Consider the following 19,554-nt stretch of genomic DNA (forward strand, 5'->3'; position numbering starts at 1 on the left):
GTACGTTGGCTTGTCTCTTGCCTTAGCTTTTATGGCCGCATTGTCGGCTTTATGTGCTCTATATATTTGCCATTTCGCTGCGTTTGCTTTGGCATTAGATCTGTTATTAGCCCCCCGACTGGAGTATCAGTGTTTATCGTGTGAATTATTGAATGCGTCCGAAATGTTTACGCGGTATTATGACAAATCTTGATGTCCTCGTTGTTATTTATGAATTGCCATTATTGCCCTCTCACTGGATTTATGATGCTTTCTTCACGAGATATTGGTTTTGAGTGTGTGAGAATAGAAAAGTAGCTATGGAACTATGTTAGATACACTTTAGATTGGAAATTCATCGTTAACACTGTAATGTTTTTTGCTTAAATTAAATCTAAATGATTTATTAAATTCCATTTCATAGTTGAGTGTAATACTGGCATAGCCTCAGGTCACTACATCCATCATTTGTTTTTGGCATTGGCTTCGACTTTGATTTTGCAATTGTTTTACGTGCAAATCGCAAATAGTTTTAGGAAATTAATTGCTTTGGCGAAAAAGACCAGTGTACGTGAAGCTTTCGTTGCGGAGTTTTCGGGACCTTTGTTGTTTGCCACCCACGGTAGCCACTCCCAATTTCCAAAACCCAATCCCAAACCCAAACCCCAACCCTTTCTCCGCCCACTTTTCACCTGCGGCCTTTAGCCACAACAATCGAAACACATCGAACACAGATTGCCAGCACTAAATAAGCAATTGTTGTTGCAGGTAATGTTGTTGCAGCCGTCGATGTTGCGGTTGCCCGAGGGTTAAAAGGATGGGAAGTGGGTGGAAAATGGGTGGAAAATGGTGGGGGGGTGGTAACCGATTTAGTGGAATGGTCAAAGTGTTGCCATGGGGCTAGTTTATTATTATTTACTCTGATTTGGCTTTGTTGAGAAAGTAAACCTGCAGACCATTGTGTTTATTTTCCGCAGGAAATCGGGGAAGTTGGTGGATGGGGGCAACTTTGAGGGGAGCAGGTAATTACCTAAACGGAGTTTTTCCAAACCAATAAAATTCTATACTATTTACTTTTTAAGGATTTAACATATGGTTTATTTCGCAAATAGTCTGAATTTAAAATGTTTATTCTTATGTCAATCATATTTTAAGCTAACAATTACTTTTTAAAATCTTTTACTGAAAGTTAAGCATATACCTTGTTCCCAAAACTGATTTGCTTAAAATTTATTGCTAAAGTTGAGCAAATCTCTTGTGCCATTTTCATAATAAAACTTTTACTCATAGGTGGGTCTTATGTAGCACACGGCAACCCTGATGAAGGGTTGCCATTTTTTTGTTTAACTAAGTGCAGCTGTGTAAATGCCGGAAGTAAAAATGACTTTTTAAATTAGTTACACACTTACATGTGTGGGCCTGATAAGCTGCACTTTCTCTCTCTCAGTCTAACCCCCTGTTAGCCGTCCCTTTCGAACGCTGTATGCCCGTCTCTTTCGCCGAGTGTGTTGGTGCTCAAGTGTTGCAAAGCGGCAAAAGTTTGCCACTAACAGAGTCTGTCTGCACTTCCCCACTTTTCCTTTTATTTCTTCTACACAATTTGCGCTGTGCCTGTGTTTCTGTCCTTGTCTCAGCACCTCGCCCCCTCTCATTCGCACCCTCTTGGGTTTTTTGTCCCTTTCCATTGTTGCAACAACACTCACGTGTGTTGCACTTACACGAAGGCCAAATTGAAAGTGAGCATGCCACTAAAGTTGCCAAAGGGCCAAAAAAAATAAAAGTGCAAAAATGGTTAGACAAATGTGTTTATAATTGTATTTGGGCCTCTGTTTTAGTTTCCTAATTTTTTGTGGGGTGCAAAAAATAGGCAACAAGAAAGACGAATTAAAGTTTTAAAAAGTTTCGAATTCCGTGCTAGCCATTTGTTTGGTCTGGCTGTCTAGTTTAATTTATGTTTAATGCCATTGCATTTTTAAATATCTGAGAACGGAGTTTTAAGTATACTTCTTCTTAAACAAAAACTTGTAAGAAGATAATTTGCAACACAAGAGGTAAGAGAAATATAACTTAGTTCTCTCGAACTAATAACTATTTCCTTTAAAATGAATTCTCATTTTTTAATTTATTTTAATATCATATCTATATATTTAAAGATTTGTATCCCAATTTAAAATGGTTTAAGTCCTTAAAGCACTTTATTACCTTCAAATTAGGCTGTAAGTGCTTTAAATAGAACTTCAAATTGTATCCCGGTATAAAATGGTTTAAGTCCTTAAGGCACTTTATTACCTTCAAATTGAGCTGTAAGTGCTTTAAATTGAACTTCAAAATCTTTGATTGTCTCAGGGAAAATTCCCTTTTCGCCCACTTAAGCCGATGTGGTCAATTTGTGAAATCTCTCTGGCTTCCACCATCGATTTCAATTGTTAATCATCGTCGGTGGGGAAGTTGATTCCGCCATAAGCATTTGTGTAACTATGATTAGCTGCGGATGGCTAACATCCTCTTTGGGTCTCCCAGTCTCCGAAGTCTCACCCCCTTTTGTCCCACCCATTTGCCACCGTTTTTCCCCTCCGGCTGTCTGTCTGTCTGCCATTTGGCTACTTAATTACAAACCAAAAGTGTTGCAAATGTCGCTGCCCCTGAAAGGGTGCACCTACCGAGTAGCCACCCCCTCAAAGCCCCATCCCCCCCCAAGGCACTTCCCGGCCACGCCCCTGGATCTGTCCATATCCGGTCCGACAGTCTCCGGCCAGACCACAATTATTTCCGTTTTAATGTTCGCTCTTTTCCCTCTCTCTGTGTGGACCCCTTGGCCATTTACATTGGACCCCACCTCTTTTGGGTACACTGTGCGAAAGTATTATAGATTTTCATCAATTTTGGAGGAGTTATCGTTTATTTATTGTCTTAAGCTTTAACAGTTTTAGTTAAATAATAACGAAAAATCAATTTAAACGCATTGGTAAATTAATAAACTATTAAAATTTACTTTTTTAAATTATTTTTTTTTATAATTTAAGTATATTTTGTATTTTATGTTTATATTTATATTTATCAATTTAATTTAATTTTTATATCATTGGCAAATTAATGAACAATTATAATTTATTTTTTTTTATTATTTTTAATTTTATAATTTAAGTATATTTTGTATTTTATGTTTATATTTATATTTATCAATTTAATTTAATTTTTATATCCATCGAAAAATTGTTTTTAACTGTGCACTCATTTTTCGTTCATTTTCTTTGGTTTGTTACTTTTTTCGCTTTGCTTTAGAGGGCGGGCGGATGCTTTTAGCGTTTTAATTAAATTTGATGTTGATTGAACTTATGACTGCCGCGAAAGAGTTTCCACAAGTTTCGGGGAATCTGCTGCTGAATCCGCGGCTGCTTCATTAAACCGAAAAAGATAATACTATGCGGTGGCAGCAAGGCGATACTATTAGTGGCTTGCCACGCCCCCATTAACGCCCCTCCAATCCTCTTTTCACTTTGTTATTATACTCGTATTATGCATTCTGTCCATGTCCATATCGAAGCATTAGGACTTTCTTGGCATTTCTGATAAAACACACAGATATTTAAATCGTATTTTTGACTAAAATCGGTATACATTTGTTTCGACCTGAAAATCAGTGTTATGACATATTGCAAATATAGGTCAGAATTTTTAATTAATGACATTTTTTAACCCCTTATAAAAATACGAGTATTTTGGACTAATCCATTTTCGCTAGGCTGAAAAAAAAACCACAAATACCCAGAGGTACCGAGTGTCCTTAAAGGCTGGATATGTGTACCATCCCATCTGATCCATCAATGTGTGCAGGCCTAAGATTGCACATTTCCTTCGACTTCTTCTGGTCCGCTGCTGTTCTTTTTAATTTCCAAATGCTGCGCCACCGCTGGGAGAAAGTGGGTGAAAGGGGGACGGAAAGCCCCTGACGCTGCACTTTCACCCGGCGCTGACACGACGCCTCTGTGTCTGAGGTTCACACAGCTGCTTCGTAGCCTTATTTCTGATGCTTCTGCTTCTGCTTCTGCTTTTTTTCCGGTGACAAGCCATTGGAATTAGTAGAGCAGCTGGCCCCCAACTGAACCGAATCCAACAGCTCTCGAGATCCCAGCACTCAGTCGGCAGGCTCGGCAGACTCGTCCTGGTCGGCGGCTGCTCTAATGAATTTGCATTTTTTATAAATCCCCATTGATGTGCTCCAGTTCGGGTCCAGGCGTGGCCAGGCGATTGCACTTTTCATACCCTGGCTTTTGGCTATTGTCCAGGGTATATTGAACCAGGAATGGGAAACTCTTTTCTTTAATAACCCTGTAGTATTCATAGCGTGTCCAATTTCACAGAACTAAGAAAATCTTATAGTTTTATTAAAATATAAAACTACTATATACCATAAATTACAACTATTACTATCCCAATCACTGTGACTTAATAACTCGTAGCAGCCACTTTAAAATTTTTTATTATCAAGAACCTATGTAATGGGTAATTTTAAGGACCATCAGTTGGAAAACATTTTTTCCAGGTGGCTTAGTTTTTGGCGTCCTTGTTTGCCAGCTTGTTGCATTTGCCGTGTGCGTCAAAGGGGCGTGGCATGTGAACATGCCTAGTCAGGGTATTACGGAGTGTCCAGGCCCCCTCGCCCTCGGAAAACCCCCTGTTGAGGGCCGGAAAACCACTCCAAAAACCGGAACACCCTCGATGTTACGCAGCAGACACTGAGTGCAGTTGGATGTTTGGACATGCTGGGAAATGGTGAATTTTGTGCTCAATCAAATCAAAGTCAGCCACACCTCAGAATCAGAATGGATCACTCGAAAAAAAAAATGTGTTAAAAAAAAATTCAATTTAAATTGTATTATTTAAAATTATGTTAAAATAAAGTTGGTATTTGGAAATTTAGCAAGGCGAAGAAAGTTAAACAAAAATGTTTTTCCACTAAAAATACCATGATATTTGGAAGTTTAATAAAAATTTAGTATTAAAAAATAGAAAATGATATCAGTATATTTTAAATAAATAAATTACTAAAATAACGATGACATTTTTTTCAAAGTCTTTTAAAAGTACATAGTATGCAATACATTATATACAATTCAGCATTTTCTAATACTTGAATAGTAAGGAACAAAAAACTCTTAATAATTAAAAAAAAAATTACTTCAAAATGACCATATTTTTTTCCTGTGCATCATAAAGACGCCAAACATTGCATGCGTGATAAATTACGGCTCCCTAAAAAGGCAACCGATTGAATGACTCATGAATTGTCGGGTTTTCGCATTGATTTGTTTGTTGGCCCCAATGGCAGCTCTTGATTATGAGAGAGTGGTCTTATGTTCACAGTTAATTGGATGCACTGGTCGAGTTCATTCATTTCGGCCCTCAGCCTTGGACCATCGACCATTGATGGGAATTTCCCCAAAGGCGTCATTAGCCCGGCCCCAAAAGTCTTAAACTCGAATTAAAAAGGGTTGTATCCCTTTCCTTAGCTTTCATTTTTTTTTTGTTTTGTGGCCTTGGGAAATTCTGGGACTTGTTAGCTTGGCGGCATTAACTACAAGTCGTTATTATTGTCTGGGGCTTTCATTTTGGTTGTGGTTAAGGCAGTCGAATTCTTGGGGGGCCAAGTGGATATCTCTCCGTCTCTGTCCGAAATTCCAATTTGTATTTGGATTTCGGATGGGCGTTAATACGCACCAGCGATGACGACAATGTTGATTTTGGGAGCTGGGGAGCAGGGCTCACTCATGTGTGATTGCCAAATAGTGCGGGTATTATGATTACAACGTTCGGTTTGCTGGGAGTGAGCAACAAATTGGTTTTGTTTTTGGAAATTTGGTTTACAATTGATAGTTTTGTGGTAAATAATCTGTTAATTACATAACAAAACAAGGAAGAACGCTATAGTCGAGTACCTCGACTATCAGATACCCGTTACTCAGCTAAAGGGACCAAAGGTAAATGGAGATATGCAAGCACCAAAGCGAGATTTAAATGCGCCACCTACCGGCGGAAGACAGATTTAAGCATTGTGGGCGTTAGGGTAGGCGTGGCAAATTTTTTTTTTGATCAATCGATAGGTATTGACGAGACCAATACATTTCAGTTAAAATTTTTTATCTAGCATAAAAATTTTGAGCGCCACAGGCTTGGGCGGTTTGTGGGCGGTAGAGTGGGCGTGGCATATTCGCATAACAAACCTGCGCTGCGTACAAAGCTACGGAATCTAAATCTGAAATCCCAATACTCTATCTTTGATAGTTTCCGAGATATCCGCGTTCATATTTACGATTTTTTGAAGTTTGTGGGCGGTTTGTGGGCGTCCAAGTGGGCGTGGCAAACTTTTTTTTGGGTCAATCGATAGGTATTGCTAAGAACAATTCATTTCAGTTTAAATCTTTACTCTAGCATAAAAACTGTAGAAGCCACAGTTTTGGGCGGTTTGTGGGCGTTAGAGTGGGCGTGGCACTCTACTGAAACAAACTTGCGCTGCGTAAGAAGCTCAGGAATCTGCTCGCCAAATCTCAATAGCCTAGCTCTCATAGTTTCCAAGATCTCAGCGTTCATCCGGACAGACAGACGGACAGACGGACAGACGGACAGACGGACAGACGGACAGACGGACAGACGGACAGACGGACAGACGGACATGGCTAGATCGACTCGGCTAGTGATCCTGATCAAGAATATATATACTTTATGGGGTCGGAAACGCTTCCTTCTGCCTGTTACATACTTTCCGACGAATCTAGTATACCCTTTTACTCTACGAGTAACGGGTATAAATATATTTTAGGTGTGTGGTTTTCCTATTTAAAGTATGTGCTTTTGCTAAGCTCTTAAATACTTTTAATATTACTAATTTGTAAAATTAGTTTCTTTATCATAAGAAAGGAATAATAGTTATAAAAACTTATTAATTTTTATTTTTTGAATATATACCTACCTATATATATAGCTCAACTTATTTCTTTGATCCCAACTATCTAGTCCGATCTCTAAATTAGCTGTCGTTAAACTCGAATAAGATAACAAAAAATCCATCGGGCAAAAAGGGGCTAAAGAAAATTCCCTAGATAACCGGAACCACGACTATTCAGCGGAAACGGAAACGCACACACACACATGTGCGCCGCATATGCTCGCATGCATACGTATGTAGGTAAAACGTACATATGTGTGGGAATATGTATATATGTTCCTCTGATTGTGTACGACATGAACCACAGGGGAAATTAAAGATACATTAAATGCCCGCAAGCAAAACCGAGCAGCATTTCTGTGGACTACCGAGTGGAGTGCCACGCCCACCTACTTACGCCCACATCAACACATCCCCCCCCCCCAGGCAGCTTTCAAGCCTTATGGGCAATTTGCTGTCTACTGCTCGCCACTCCGGCATTTATTTTGTCCGGGCATTGTGTCCGGCTAGGAAATTCCACTAATTAAATTATCGACAAGTTTTGTCGCATAAAAACAAACTGTTGCCCCAGAGGCAAATATATATATAGGAATATATGTATTCTAGTATAGAAATGAAACGAAAAAAAAGAAAAACGAAAATTGGGAGAAATAAAAGCGGCAGGCAAGTTTAATCAAAGTTTGCTGCTCGATTTTAATGAGGAACTTTTGCACATAAATAGAACTTAATTTTCTATTACCAAAAGCACCGACAACAACAAAAGCCCGCTGTCATGCGGCCCAAAAAATGGGTGGAGAGGTGGTGGTGGTTTTCGACAGGGGGTTTTTTCGGGTGCCCCAAGTGCCCCAAGGTCTGTGCGAAATTCTGTCGCCAACGCACAGAAATATTGCTCGACAAACTTTTATGTTTTAATATTTAATTAAAATTTTGTGTAACGTTTTGTTAATGAATTCCTATTTGACGCGCCCGTTGCACGTGTCGCGTCCCAGCCGCAGGCTCTCACAGCCCATCCGGTTCTTTGACCCACCCATCATCAATCCAATCGCCCAACAACCCAGCCACCCAAAAACCCACACCCAATCGCCCAACCAAGCATCCACATTCCCATCAACACCTAAGCAAACCATCCTTAATATTCGGGCAATATGGGGTCCTCAATGTTTGCCTTGGAGATGTGCCAGAGTTGGGAATTTCAATTGACTGATAAATAACCAGTGTTGGTCAGCAGGAAAATACACACAAATGGTCATAATTTGAATATTACAAAACAAATACACCTAAACAAACCACCCTTAATTTTAGAGCAGTATTGAATATGTGCCAGTGTTGCAAATATATGCATGAGTGTTAAAATTCCAGTATTGGTCAGTGGGAATACAAGCAAACATATTGTTACAGTGCAAAATTAAAATGTTTTTAGTTGATTTGTAACTAAGATTCGAAATAACTCTGTTGAAATATTTTTAAACCTAAACAAACCACCCTTAATTTTAGAGCAGTATTGAATATGTGCTAGTGTTGCAAATATATGCATGAGTATTGAAATATCAGTATTGGTCAGTGGGAAAAAAAGCAAACATATTGTTACAGTGCAAAATTAAAATGTTTTTAGTTGTTTTGTAACTAAGATTCGATATAACTCTCCTAACACATTTTTCATCTTTTTAAATATCCCCCAGTGTTGCGAAACGCTTAAACAGCTGCCATCTTTTCTCCAGTACTTTTAATGCCATTTTCTAGGAACCTCCACTGTTTTTGTTTGTTCTTAACCCATGGAAATGGCAAATTTATGAAATGATTTTAATTAGCTCCGTGTTTTCTCGTTGTTGGCCAACCCGCCAGAAGTAAGGCCCAGTAAAATATGTTTGGACCACCTAAGGGTCTTCGGTGTTTGACCATGCTTATACTGTTTTAATTCGGGTCTGGAGAAAAGTTTCGGTTTTCAGGAAATCTGCCATTGGAAGGCATCAAACAAACACAACAAAATATGAGGAAGGGAAGGCAGGGAAAAAATAATAAAATCAACTAAAAAGTTTCATTGTGGCGAGCTGTAAAGCTGCAAAACGTCGGGAAAATGGGAAAATGGGGGGGCGGGGCGATGGCGTTTTTGGGGCAGGGGCGTGGCACATGCCAGCGTAATGAGCAATTATAACAGCAACAACAAGTAGAACAGTAAAAGTTATGACTGCGACGCTTGTCAAAAAGGTTTGCTGGAAAGGCCCCCCTATCCGCCGGTACCTCGATTTTCAGCATTTTCCATCCGTTCCCATCCGTAAAAGTTTTCCCCCATTTTTGCCGTTGTTTGCTATATTAACTGCGCCCGGCGGAGGATCATTAACTATGGATATGTTCTGCGGGATGTCCAACAAATTGAGTTGTAAACTTTACCCGAATTGCGCAGCGAGCAGCTTTTTGTCATGCATGATATATGAGGTAGTTAACTCTCATAAATTATATTGCCTCCGTGTGGGGACTTTAGTTTGGCCTTCCGATTTGGATATATAGAAAATGGCAAATGCGGTTTTAAACAAGAAACAAAATTGTACTTCATGATAAAAAGTAAAACGAATTGATTTTATTTCACTTCAGACTCCATATTTAACCAATTTTTCGTCTCGTTATAATTTTTCTGCCGCAATTCCTCAACCAAAACGATTAAATTAACTAAGGGTCTTAGCAACTTTAACGCGATGCCAAAGTTTTGAATTAGTGAACGTAATGCTAACATCGCGCTATCGTTTTTGAAAGTTTTTAATCAAGCGATCTAAAGTTTTTGGAGTATTTTACCTGCCAGAAGTCAGAGTGCCGTCAGTTTTGGAATAGTTTCGCAGCTGTCAGCTACTGACCTGCCAACCATTATGGCCAGAGTCGTTCATTTTGATATCAGAAAAGTTTCCCTCCCCATTTTCCGCTATTATGTGTATATGTTTTTGTATATATATATATATACAGGCAGTCCTTCGGAGAGCTTTGGACAACAGTTGAGCGCATTAAAAAGTTAGCACATTTTTGCGAATAATGAAAGTGAAATGTGTAAAACCACAGAAACCCGGTCTGAGGTTTAAGCCTCGACTCGACTCGACTCGACTCGCCTCGATGTTTCTACTTCAGTTGCTCTACTATTCTGCCGGCTAATTGCAACTAAAAAGTTGCTCATTAAGCTGCTTTCCCCTGGATGGAAACCTCTTCCCCTGCCCCCCCTTTTTGCGTCCGGGTCCCCAAGTGGTGCTAAATACAATCAAATTAGTTGTTTCCGCTTTGAAATTATGCGACTTCCGGTCCGACAAAATGCTTCCACGTGTGCCAAAAAACCCCGTCCGCCCCTAAAGTGTTTCACTTTAGCTCTGCCATTTATGCGCTTCCTCTTGTTTTTGCTGTATTTTTATTTTTACTTTTATTTTTGGCGCTTTTTTTCCCAACTTCCTCGGGGCTTTTGGGGGAGACATCAGCGAATTGTCAATGATTTTCATTTGGGGAATACTCGAAAACAGGAACCCTCAGCCGAGGAACCTTTGATGCTAGCAAATCCCTGGGGACTGGAAGGGATAACTATAGTTATCATCGGAATTGGGTCAGGCTGGGTTAAGTTTAGGAAATACTTTAAAGATTCTTGAAGTTGTAGTTTAGTTTGTATAAAAATGGAATTCAGGAATCTGTTCTAAAATTTATTTCGGTTCGTAGACTTTTGAATTTAAATAAAAATCAATGACTGTGAGTTAAAATAAATAATTAATCAAGGATTAATGCTAGATAGATAATATTTTAATTTAACTTTTGAAGAAATAAAGTGTAGTAATTATACATTAGTAATAAATATTTTTAAAAAGTGGTTTTAGGTGGTTTTCAATGCATATAAAATATATTGAGAATTAATTTATTCCTAGCAAGGATTCAAAATAAAATTAAAGACTTAAATAAAAATCAATGACTGTGAGTTAAAATAAATAATTAATCAAGGATTACTTATGCTAGATAGATAATAATTTAATTTAACTTTTGAAGAAATAAAGTGTAGTAATTATACATTAGTAATAAATATTTTTAAAAAGTGGTTTTAGGTGGTTTTCAATGCATATAAAATATATTGAGAATTAATTTATTTATTTTTTCCTAGCAAGGATTCAAAATAAAATTAAAGATGCATTTACCTAGTCTAAATTACAAGGCTTAAATGTTATTTTTAATTTACTTTCCGTGTTCAAAATCTTGTTCACTCCTCTGCGGACCCCAAAAGGGGGGCTACATTAAAATCGTATTAATCTGGCGATAAGTTTGCAGAGTTTACTTGCAAATGGGCAAAAGTCATGGCGTACACGCACTCGGCTGTCCAACGAATTGTAAACGAATTTTGCGGGGAAAATGTCCAGATATTTTCCGGAATTTTCTTTTTTCCCTATTTTTTTTGCCCCGGCCAGGTGGGCATATTTCGCATATGTACATATGTGTGCGAGTAGTTTTTTGGCTATCTTTCAGCAGGCAAACGAGGCGGGAAAATGGTTGGAAAATCGGTGGGTGTGGCATTAGGGGGGGGGGAGGGCGGAAATAAAACTTTGGAGGGGTGCTAAAGACGAACGTGCCTGTTGTTTAGTGTTGCATGTACTTGTGACTGGGCCGGCATTTGGGGATTTATTTGCATTTTACTTTTGCCGTGCTGCAAATAGTTTGCCGCAATCTGTGTCCCCCCGAGTGCCCCGTCTCTTTCACTCTATTTTCGCCCCGTCTCTTTCTCGCTTTTCTCTCTGGTTTTCCCAGCTCGCGTGGTGTTTGAAAATTTATGAACTTTTCCATATAGATATTTTAATTTTTTTTTTTAGTTCTTTGCCCAGCATTTGTACCTGTGTCTCATGTCTTCTCCCTCGTTTTCCATACACCCCTCTCTTTCTGCCATGATGCATGACTATGTAAATAGACATTTTTACACTATGAACACAGTTTTGGGATATTACGAAGTCAGATTTTATTTTCCCTTCGCTTGTCGTGCAAATTTGTTTGTGCTCTCTCTTTTTTCATTTTCTTTTTTTTGACGTTTGCATAATTTTATTTGTTAACTTTCTGAATTGCTCCTCCGTCCCTTTCGCCCATTATTGTCTGTCCCTCTTTCTGCATACTTGATGAACAATAAAAAAAAATATGCCAGGCGGCCATTAAATAGCACAAATTGTGTGTAATTTTAGTTGACAATTTGGTCCGGAAATATTTGAACAAAGTCAAAAGGGACAACCTAATTATTTTTGCCAATTTGACAAAGGAATTAATGTGAAGTATTTAAATATCTCTGAGGATATATATACTTAAAGGTTAAAATTGCCCACATATTTTTGCTTTTATTAAATGACATTTTTGCATTTATGTAGCTTTGAAAAACTAGAAATCGATTACGCAAATATGTGTTCGTTCAGGTGTATATGCGTTTATATTTGCTTTTGGGTTCTCCTAACAAAGATACACCTGCCACATCCTGTCAAATGAATCTAGTAAATGCTTGTTGTGATATATTCATGAGTATTTTAGTCCCTTGCATTGCGATGTGACAGCAAACAAAAAGCAGTGTGGGCCAGGCAAGGTGGGTGTTTGTACACATGTGGGTGGCTTAATGGGTGGCTGGTTGCACGGGTGACTCGGATAATGGTCGCCATTTGCGGCTGACCACATTATTATGCAATCGCCGCACTATAATGAAATGTGATTTCGGACTAAACATATTTAATTTTGGTTTCGCTTCATGTAAATTTCAACGCGGCAATTGGTTAATCAAATTGAAAGCGACGACCAAGGTTTGCCATCAATTATGGATAAAGCATCCAGTGTTTTATCATCACTAACACAATTCACTCTGCGAAACATGTTTAATAAATTAAATTAAGTCCGGTTAAGCAATGGAAAATAACTAAAAATACTGCTAGGGATATTGGCAAAATGTGCTCATACACCGTTGTTTAACACTTTATAACTATTGTTTTAATAAGTTAGTCAGTTATTTATTTAAAACTTAATTATTGATAAAATCACTGATAAATCTACGAGAAAAGATTCTTCAACATATATTTGTTTTCCAACACTGCACCTTAATTATTGATAAAGACACTGATAAATCTACGAGTAAAGATTCTTCAACATATATACGTTTTCCAACACTGCACCATTTTTCTTGGACAAGCTTGAGGCAATTTCGGTAATCAGATTGAAAGCAACAAGCAGAAGTGTCATCAATTACGGATAAAGTACTGGACATGACGATATATCCACAGAGTGCTTTATCTTCGTTGACATAACTCAGACACCGTTATCCAACACTGCAAAATATTTATTTTAATAAATTAAATGCAGTTTGGCGCATACAAACGAGCGCATCAACATGCATATTTCATATATTTCACAAAGGGGATGAGCCGGCAGCGGGAGTTGGTTGGTTGCTTGGTCGGTTGGTTGGTTGGTTGGTTGGTTGGTTGGTTGGTTGTTTGGTGTACCATACATTTTTATAAACTACCCAACTACCCGGCTGAAGTGAGTCCCCCGAACTCATGCATATAGAAATGATATGGAAAAAGGCGAACATAAATTACTTTTATATTTTGTCGCTATTTTTATATTGCCAACACTTGTGCGGAAATTGCGCGATGAAACGACGCTGCCCAGGAGCGGAATAAAATGGAAATGGCAGGGCGATGCGATGCTATGCGGTGGGGACCCGCAAGAAAATTGCCAGCCCCAGTGCAGTTTGTAGCCAGCGGTAATACGCCCCCCCCCAACCTCGCCACCCACCTGCCCCGCCCACTTTTCCAGCATCTTCCCCCCTTTTTCCTGAATAAGCACGGCCATGTATATGTGGATGTGGCGATATTTACGCGAGATATTCAGCAGCGAGTTCGCCATAATTCAGCTTGAAAAAATCTTCAAAAAACAAAGCGCAAGAAAGCAAGTTAAGATTTCTGTACCGAATAAATGTGTACTGTTATACATTAGGTAATAATATTATAAGCTTTAAAATTAATTCATATAAAAGGTAAGTTAAAACTATTTTTGTCTATGTAATGTAATATAATTTCTTGATATTAATAGTAATACATTTTAAAAGTTAATTGTATATAAAAACCATCAGGATTTCTTTCTCTAAAGCTTATGCTTTTGTAAAGAGCATTTTCACAAAAGAACATCCTAAAGAATTAAGAAAATTATATTTCTTATTTTTCCAACTTGCCGTTGGCAAATGAATGTTTTTTTTTCGTATTGTCCTTATTTCAGCTCCTTTTCGCTGTGTCTGTTTCAGACATTAAATTTATGTTATGTTGATTCCACTCTTGACAAATACACCAGATACAAAAGAGCGAGAGCTGGGAATTGAAATGGTCAGGGGAAGCGCTGGACATGATTTAGAGGGCTAATTTTGGCAGAGGCAGCTAAAAGAAGTCATAAAGCCAAACAGAGGAAGTCACTCAAAAAACAAAGGGAAGAATTGCAGCCAAAAATATGGTAAAGTGGGCAAGTTTTAAGGCATTGCTGAGTATAAAAATATAATGAAAAATATCTGGATATTTTGCATTGGAAATAAAAACGATGGAGGATTAAATAAGCATTTTTTATATTAGCTTAAAGAAGGAATTGGGGGAACTTCTTGAAGTATTCCAAAGAGAAAGTTAAAACAAGGGTCATGGGACTCTTTGCCTTACATTTATTATGTCAGTTTGCCCGAAACCCAATAAATTGTATTTCTGGCGAAAAATAAATAAAACAAAAAGCATAAAACACACAGTATTTATCCAAAAAGTTGGCCGCCGAACAGGGAAAGCGCATTAAAATAACACAGTGTATCCATATAACAGCAAAACCATATTACCAACCTTTGGCAAAAAATGTGTGAGGACCAGACACAAAAAATGGAATTAAATTGAAATGTAAAACAATTTTCCAATGAAAACTCTTGCTCTTCATTTGTTTTCCTGCCGTTCGCCCTTTGCCCTTTGCAAACGCCCTTTTTTAGGTGAAATTTAGTGGTAGACCGAAAAAAAAGAAACATTGTAAATACGAAAATTCAGAAAAAACGAGAAAAATGGAAAGACAATATTTTTTAATTGACCATGAATGTTGTATAAAAGGCCAAATAAATTGTGGACTTATACAGTTCATTATATAATATTACTTTATAATTTGGAAGCTTATTTTATATTTTTTCAACTCCCCAGTAACATTTTGAATATGTTATTCCATTGAGATCTATGTATCTTTATAAGGAAAGAGTGATATAAACAACTTTGGACTGCAATTATCATTCACATGAGTTCTGGGCACACATTTTTCCCCCTATAAATATACAAGTTCTTTCTCGAACGAAAGTTACCTTCGCATTTAGCATTCCTAGCAGGCAAATGAACTCACTTGAATAATCGCCACTCTGGGAGTTATCTCGCACTTTAAATACGTTGGCGAATTTTAATGAAAACGTCCTTTCAACGCAAGATAAATTATTCAAAAGTTTTCCACTGCGGCAGGGCAGAAGATTTCCACCGTCGCTGCTGTTGTTCTTATTGTTGTATTTTTGTTGTTCTTGTCGTCGAGCATTTTCGCATTTTATTTGTGTTGTCGGCCATTCTTATTTTTCACCTTTCCGAGTCCGGTTCTACTTTTTATTTTATTTTATTTTTATTTTTATTTTTGTTGCATTGTCGGCCGGGCATTTCAGTTGCAGGCAACTCTGGACGGGCCGCGCCCCCTTTTAACCCTTTCCGCCCACTTCCTGGCGTCCTTGTTTTGTTTGCCGGCCGCTTTCAAGTGCGAAAAACTCTCGGATGAGATTCATTCACTGATTTTCTCACCTCGCTATGGCCGTCTCGTTCTTGGCGGCTATCGCGCTCTCTTTTCAGCCGGCTGTCAGTTTGACAGAAATGGCCTGCAGTTTGGCGCGACTGTACTTTTATCTTCTTTTGCCGAAGGCCCTGTACTTTTATCTTCGCTTTAAAAAACTTAAATGTTTCTTTGAAGCAAGGCAGTATTTATTGTTTAATATTTTATTCAAGTTTTATTCGTTTGCCATTAATAATCACAATTCATTGTTGTGCAGCGGCTTAAATAAATATTTTGCTTGCCATTCTCAACCATTTGTGCATTATTAAAGCGCTTTACCTCCGCTTTTTATCTGTGCATTGCATTTGCAAGCTTTCTAAATTCAAATCTTTATATTTTAAATAACCCAAGTGTTATAAAATCTCCTGCTGAGAGCAACGTGCGATGACAACCGCAATGGTCTGGTTGCCTCACTAAAAAACCCCTGGCCAAACTCCCACTTTATCACACACACAGACTTTCCACAGGATTTGACCATTTTCATGTGGCGGCTACGAAACGAAACTGGAATTTAAATAATACCAATGAAAACAACGAAAGCATTTTGGCCCTCATAAAATCGTATTAGGTATGCTACCAGAATTTGGGTCATTTATTGTACGGAAAGAATTACAATTCGTTGGATGAAATTTGGAAGAGATTAACCGAAAATGGTTGACCATGAAAGTAACTTCAGATTTATACAAATGACCTTTAGCATATTAGATGATGTTTGATCACGGGGCACAGGTTTCCGAGCCTGAATCGCAGTCGGTTACGGAAACTGATTCAATGGCAACTCCAAGGATTTTGGCTAGGTTTTCTGGTGTCATTTCCGTTTCCGTAACGGTTTTAGTCTTGCCTTGCATTTCCGGTTGGGTTTCTGGTTTGGATTGAGATTCTAAGGCAGGTTTCCGCATCTCCTGCTCTTCCAGCTCGAATTCTGGCTGTAGATTTTCCGTCTTTTGGGCCACCTTTATAACCGCCTCCTTGACCGACTTAATTACCGCCTCCTTCACCGTTTCCAGTACTTCCTTGGTGATCGGAATTTGCAAATTCCATATCGATTCCTGCAGTTCCCTCATGGGAATGGCTGTGATTTCTTCTATGGATTCCATGGTCACTGCTCGGCTGGATCCTGCCTTCATGCGTGATCCTGTGGGTTCTTCTGGGCACACTTGCTTGGATTTCCTTGGATGTCTTTCCGGTGAAATGGATTTTCTTTTCTTTTTACCCTTATCGGCTAAAAGCTGGTCAGGATCCGCTTTAGCAAATTCCCTGAGGGTGTCTTCGAGATTACTTAAAGAAGAATTTTCCTCTTGGCAAGTTTGCAGATACTTTTCCATGGTTTTTTTCAGCTTCTTAGCTTTGGCTTTTCTCCGCTTCAAAGCAATTACATAATTGGACCATTTGGCTTCTAGTTTGTTTTGGCAATTATCATTTTCCTCTTTGTCATCCTTTGGGTTTACTTCTTGACTCAATTCAAGTTCCTTTTTATAAACCTTCTTTTGATCAGTCACAAGCGATTTTATAAGATCTTTATCAACTATTAACTCAGAGGAGTGTCCCCGCAAAGGCTTAGCCTTCTTCCTGGCCTTCGTTTTTTCCTTGGAAACCTTAGGGGCCAGTTCCTTGCTCTGATCATCGATTGTATTCTTTTTAGCCTCCTCGGGCTGAATGCTTTCCATTTCCGGAGACGACGCCTTTGGACTGGCTATCGTGGGAACCGAGAGGGGTTTTCGATTGAGGAACAGTTTTCCCTGGGCATCCCTATCGAGATTCATCTTATTGCGTGGCATTTTTGCACCGTGGCCATTGTAGGTATCCAGCACATGTCTAGAGATCCGGCTCTCTACGAAATTTGCGGACAGGTCCTCGTGCAGGAACAGTTCCAAACGAATGCCCTCCGGCAGGTCGACATCGTGCCCGGTATTCTCCTTTTCACCCATTAAATCCAATGCATCTTCATGGCGGAGTAGAAGGTAATCCGATTCGAGACTTAGAAAATCCCTGGGATTCTGTGAGGCAATATAGTTCCTGGTATTTCGAATGACACCACGCGATTGTATGTAGAAACGATCGAAGAGGGTCATGGTGTATAGCATTCGATTGGTGGTCACCGGAGAGACCAACCAGATGATATATATGGTATTATTCGGCACGTCATTCTCCTCCAGCTCGGTGGCCAATTCCTGATCGGGCAGCATGGCAGTCCAGGTGGACCTGCAAATCATAAGGACCATGGTCAAATGATGTTCATAGCAACGTCTTTCGTTCAGAAGACCGCTGTTGGGGAAACTCAAATGCCGGCGAGCTGGCAGAGTTTCTTTTTTATTCTCGGTGCCAGCATACAGCAATATGGCCATGGCCTGCGGTACATCCAGCTCAAGGTCATCGAGTTTGAATTTTAAACGCAGTGGCTGATCATCGTAAACTATGTATATCATTTTGGTGGGTTCGTGGCCGTGCTTGTGGAGAAGGTGAACCAACAGGCCCGAGGGGAAAACCACCTGCTCGCAATTGCCCAGCGGGCATATTCCAGGAGCCCGGGATAATTGACATAAGATCCGCCGGCGACGAAGATATTCCTCATCCACTTTCTTATCGGGGACTTTCTCCTTTTTCTTGTTCTGCCTTTTCGATTTGTCTCCCTTCACCTTCGTTTCACTCATTTTTAGAAAAGAATATCATATATATATATAATATAGTAACAAAATGTATATAGTATTCAAGATCTGGAAAATGTACGTGTTGCTGTATTGACTTCCAAAGTAGAACTGACTGGTGACCCAAACGAAACTCCGAACATAATCGCTTGACGACTGACAGCCCCTACAAGGCCCACTTGGCCATTAGAAAATGAATTTACCAGACGGATCCTGGCCATCCCCAATCGATAAGGAAAACAAGGAAAGCTGGTAAACTATCTCCACGGAGTTTAGCTAACGAGCAGCAACCAACTTTTCCCTCTTCGCTAGAAAAAGTGTCGGAAAAACAGGGTGGCAGTAGCCCGTCATATATCCAAGTATTTTTGATTAAGCATTCCCCAGATACGAATTAAATCAATAACTTTTGGCCAGCCAAAAACAAATTGAATTCAAAAGTTTGTGGCCATAAAACAAAGCCGCAAACTTTGAAGCCACCGGACTTTGGTGATCGACTGGGTGTTACCCAAGAAATGTGCAATAATACAAAATATAATTAACGAGCAACTTGTATTGGAAAGTATTTGTATATAAATATAAAATAATTGATGTATAAAATGTATTCAAATATAAAAGAATTGCTGTTTCACTATTTTTCTGTCAAGTTGACCAAATAAAATAGTAAAAGTATAGTAGGTAGGTATAAATAAAATGTAAAATATATTACATATTACTTAAATAGACTTTTTCGAAATGTTTCCTTTGCGGTATTTCCAGTACGAGTCCCCCAGACTTTTGGTATCACCTGCCGCCCCATAAAAAAGGTTTGTTACTGCCAACCCCCCTCAATAAGCGTAATGAAACGTAATTTGAATGGCTCTTAAGTGGCTTTCGGTTCAGGTGAGTGTGTGTTTGCAGGTGGGAGTATCCATACATATATATATATATATATATATGTGGCTTAAAAGATATGCCTTTATTTTTGGGTGTAAGCCGGGGCCAATCGTGTGAAAATTGAGCTGCCCAGTGGCCAAAATTAACTGCTCCACCGCATCCGCATTCACATTCGCACTCACATCCGCATCCACATCCGCCCGAAGGAGGCGGAGTGGGCGTGGCCAAGTCATGTCCGATTTATGGCCCGGATAATGCAGGCGACTTACGAGCGTT

At 39.0% G+C, this 19,554-nt stretch overlaps 2 protein-coding genes across 3 annotated transcripts in view; both read right to left on the reverse strand.

Moving 5' to 3' along the window:
• The window catches only part of LOC119557341, a 78,963-nt gene that overhangs the window by 20,211 nt on the left and 39,198 nt on the right, over nucleotides 1–19,554 (reverse strand). The gene's annotated exons all lie outside the window — the stretch shown is intronic.
• Nucleotides 16,320–18,513, reverse strand: LOC119557342. Its single transcript, XM_037870078.1, has one exon. The coding sequence runs from the start codon at nucleotides 18,409–18,411 to the stop codon at nucleotides 16,477–16,479; it is 1,935 nt and encodes a 644-aa protein (XP_037726006.1). The 5' UTR covers nucleotides 18,412–18,513; the 3' UTR covers nucleotides 16,320–16,476.

The sequence above is a fragment of the Drosophila subpulchrella genome, chromosome X, assembly GCF_014743375.2.
Source record: "Drosophila subpulchrella strain 33 F10 #4 breed RU33 chromosome X, RU_Dsub_v1.1 Primary Assembly, whole genome shotgun sequence".
NCBI lineage: Eukaryota > Metazoa > Arthropoda > Insecta > Diptera > Drosophilidae > Drosophila > Drosophila subpulchrella.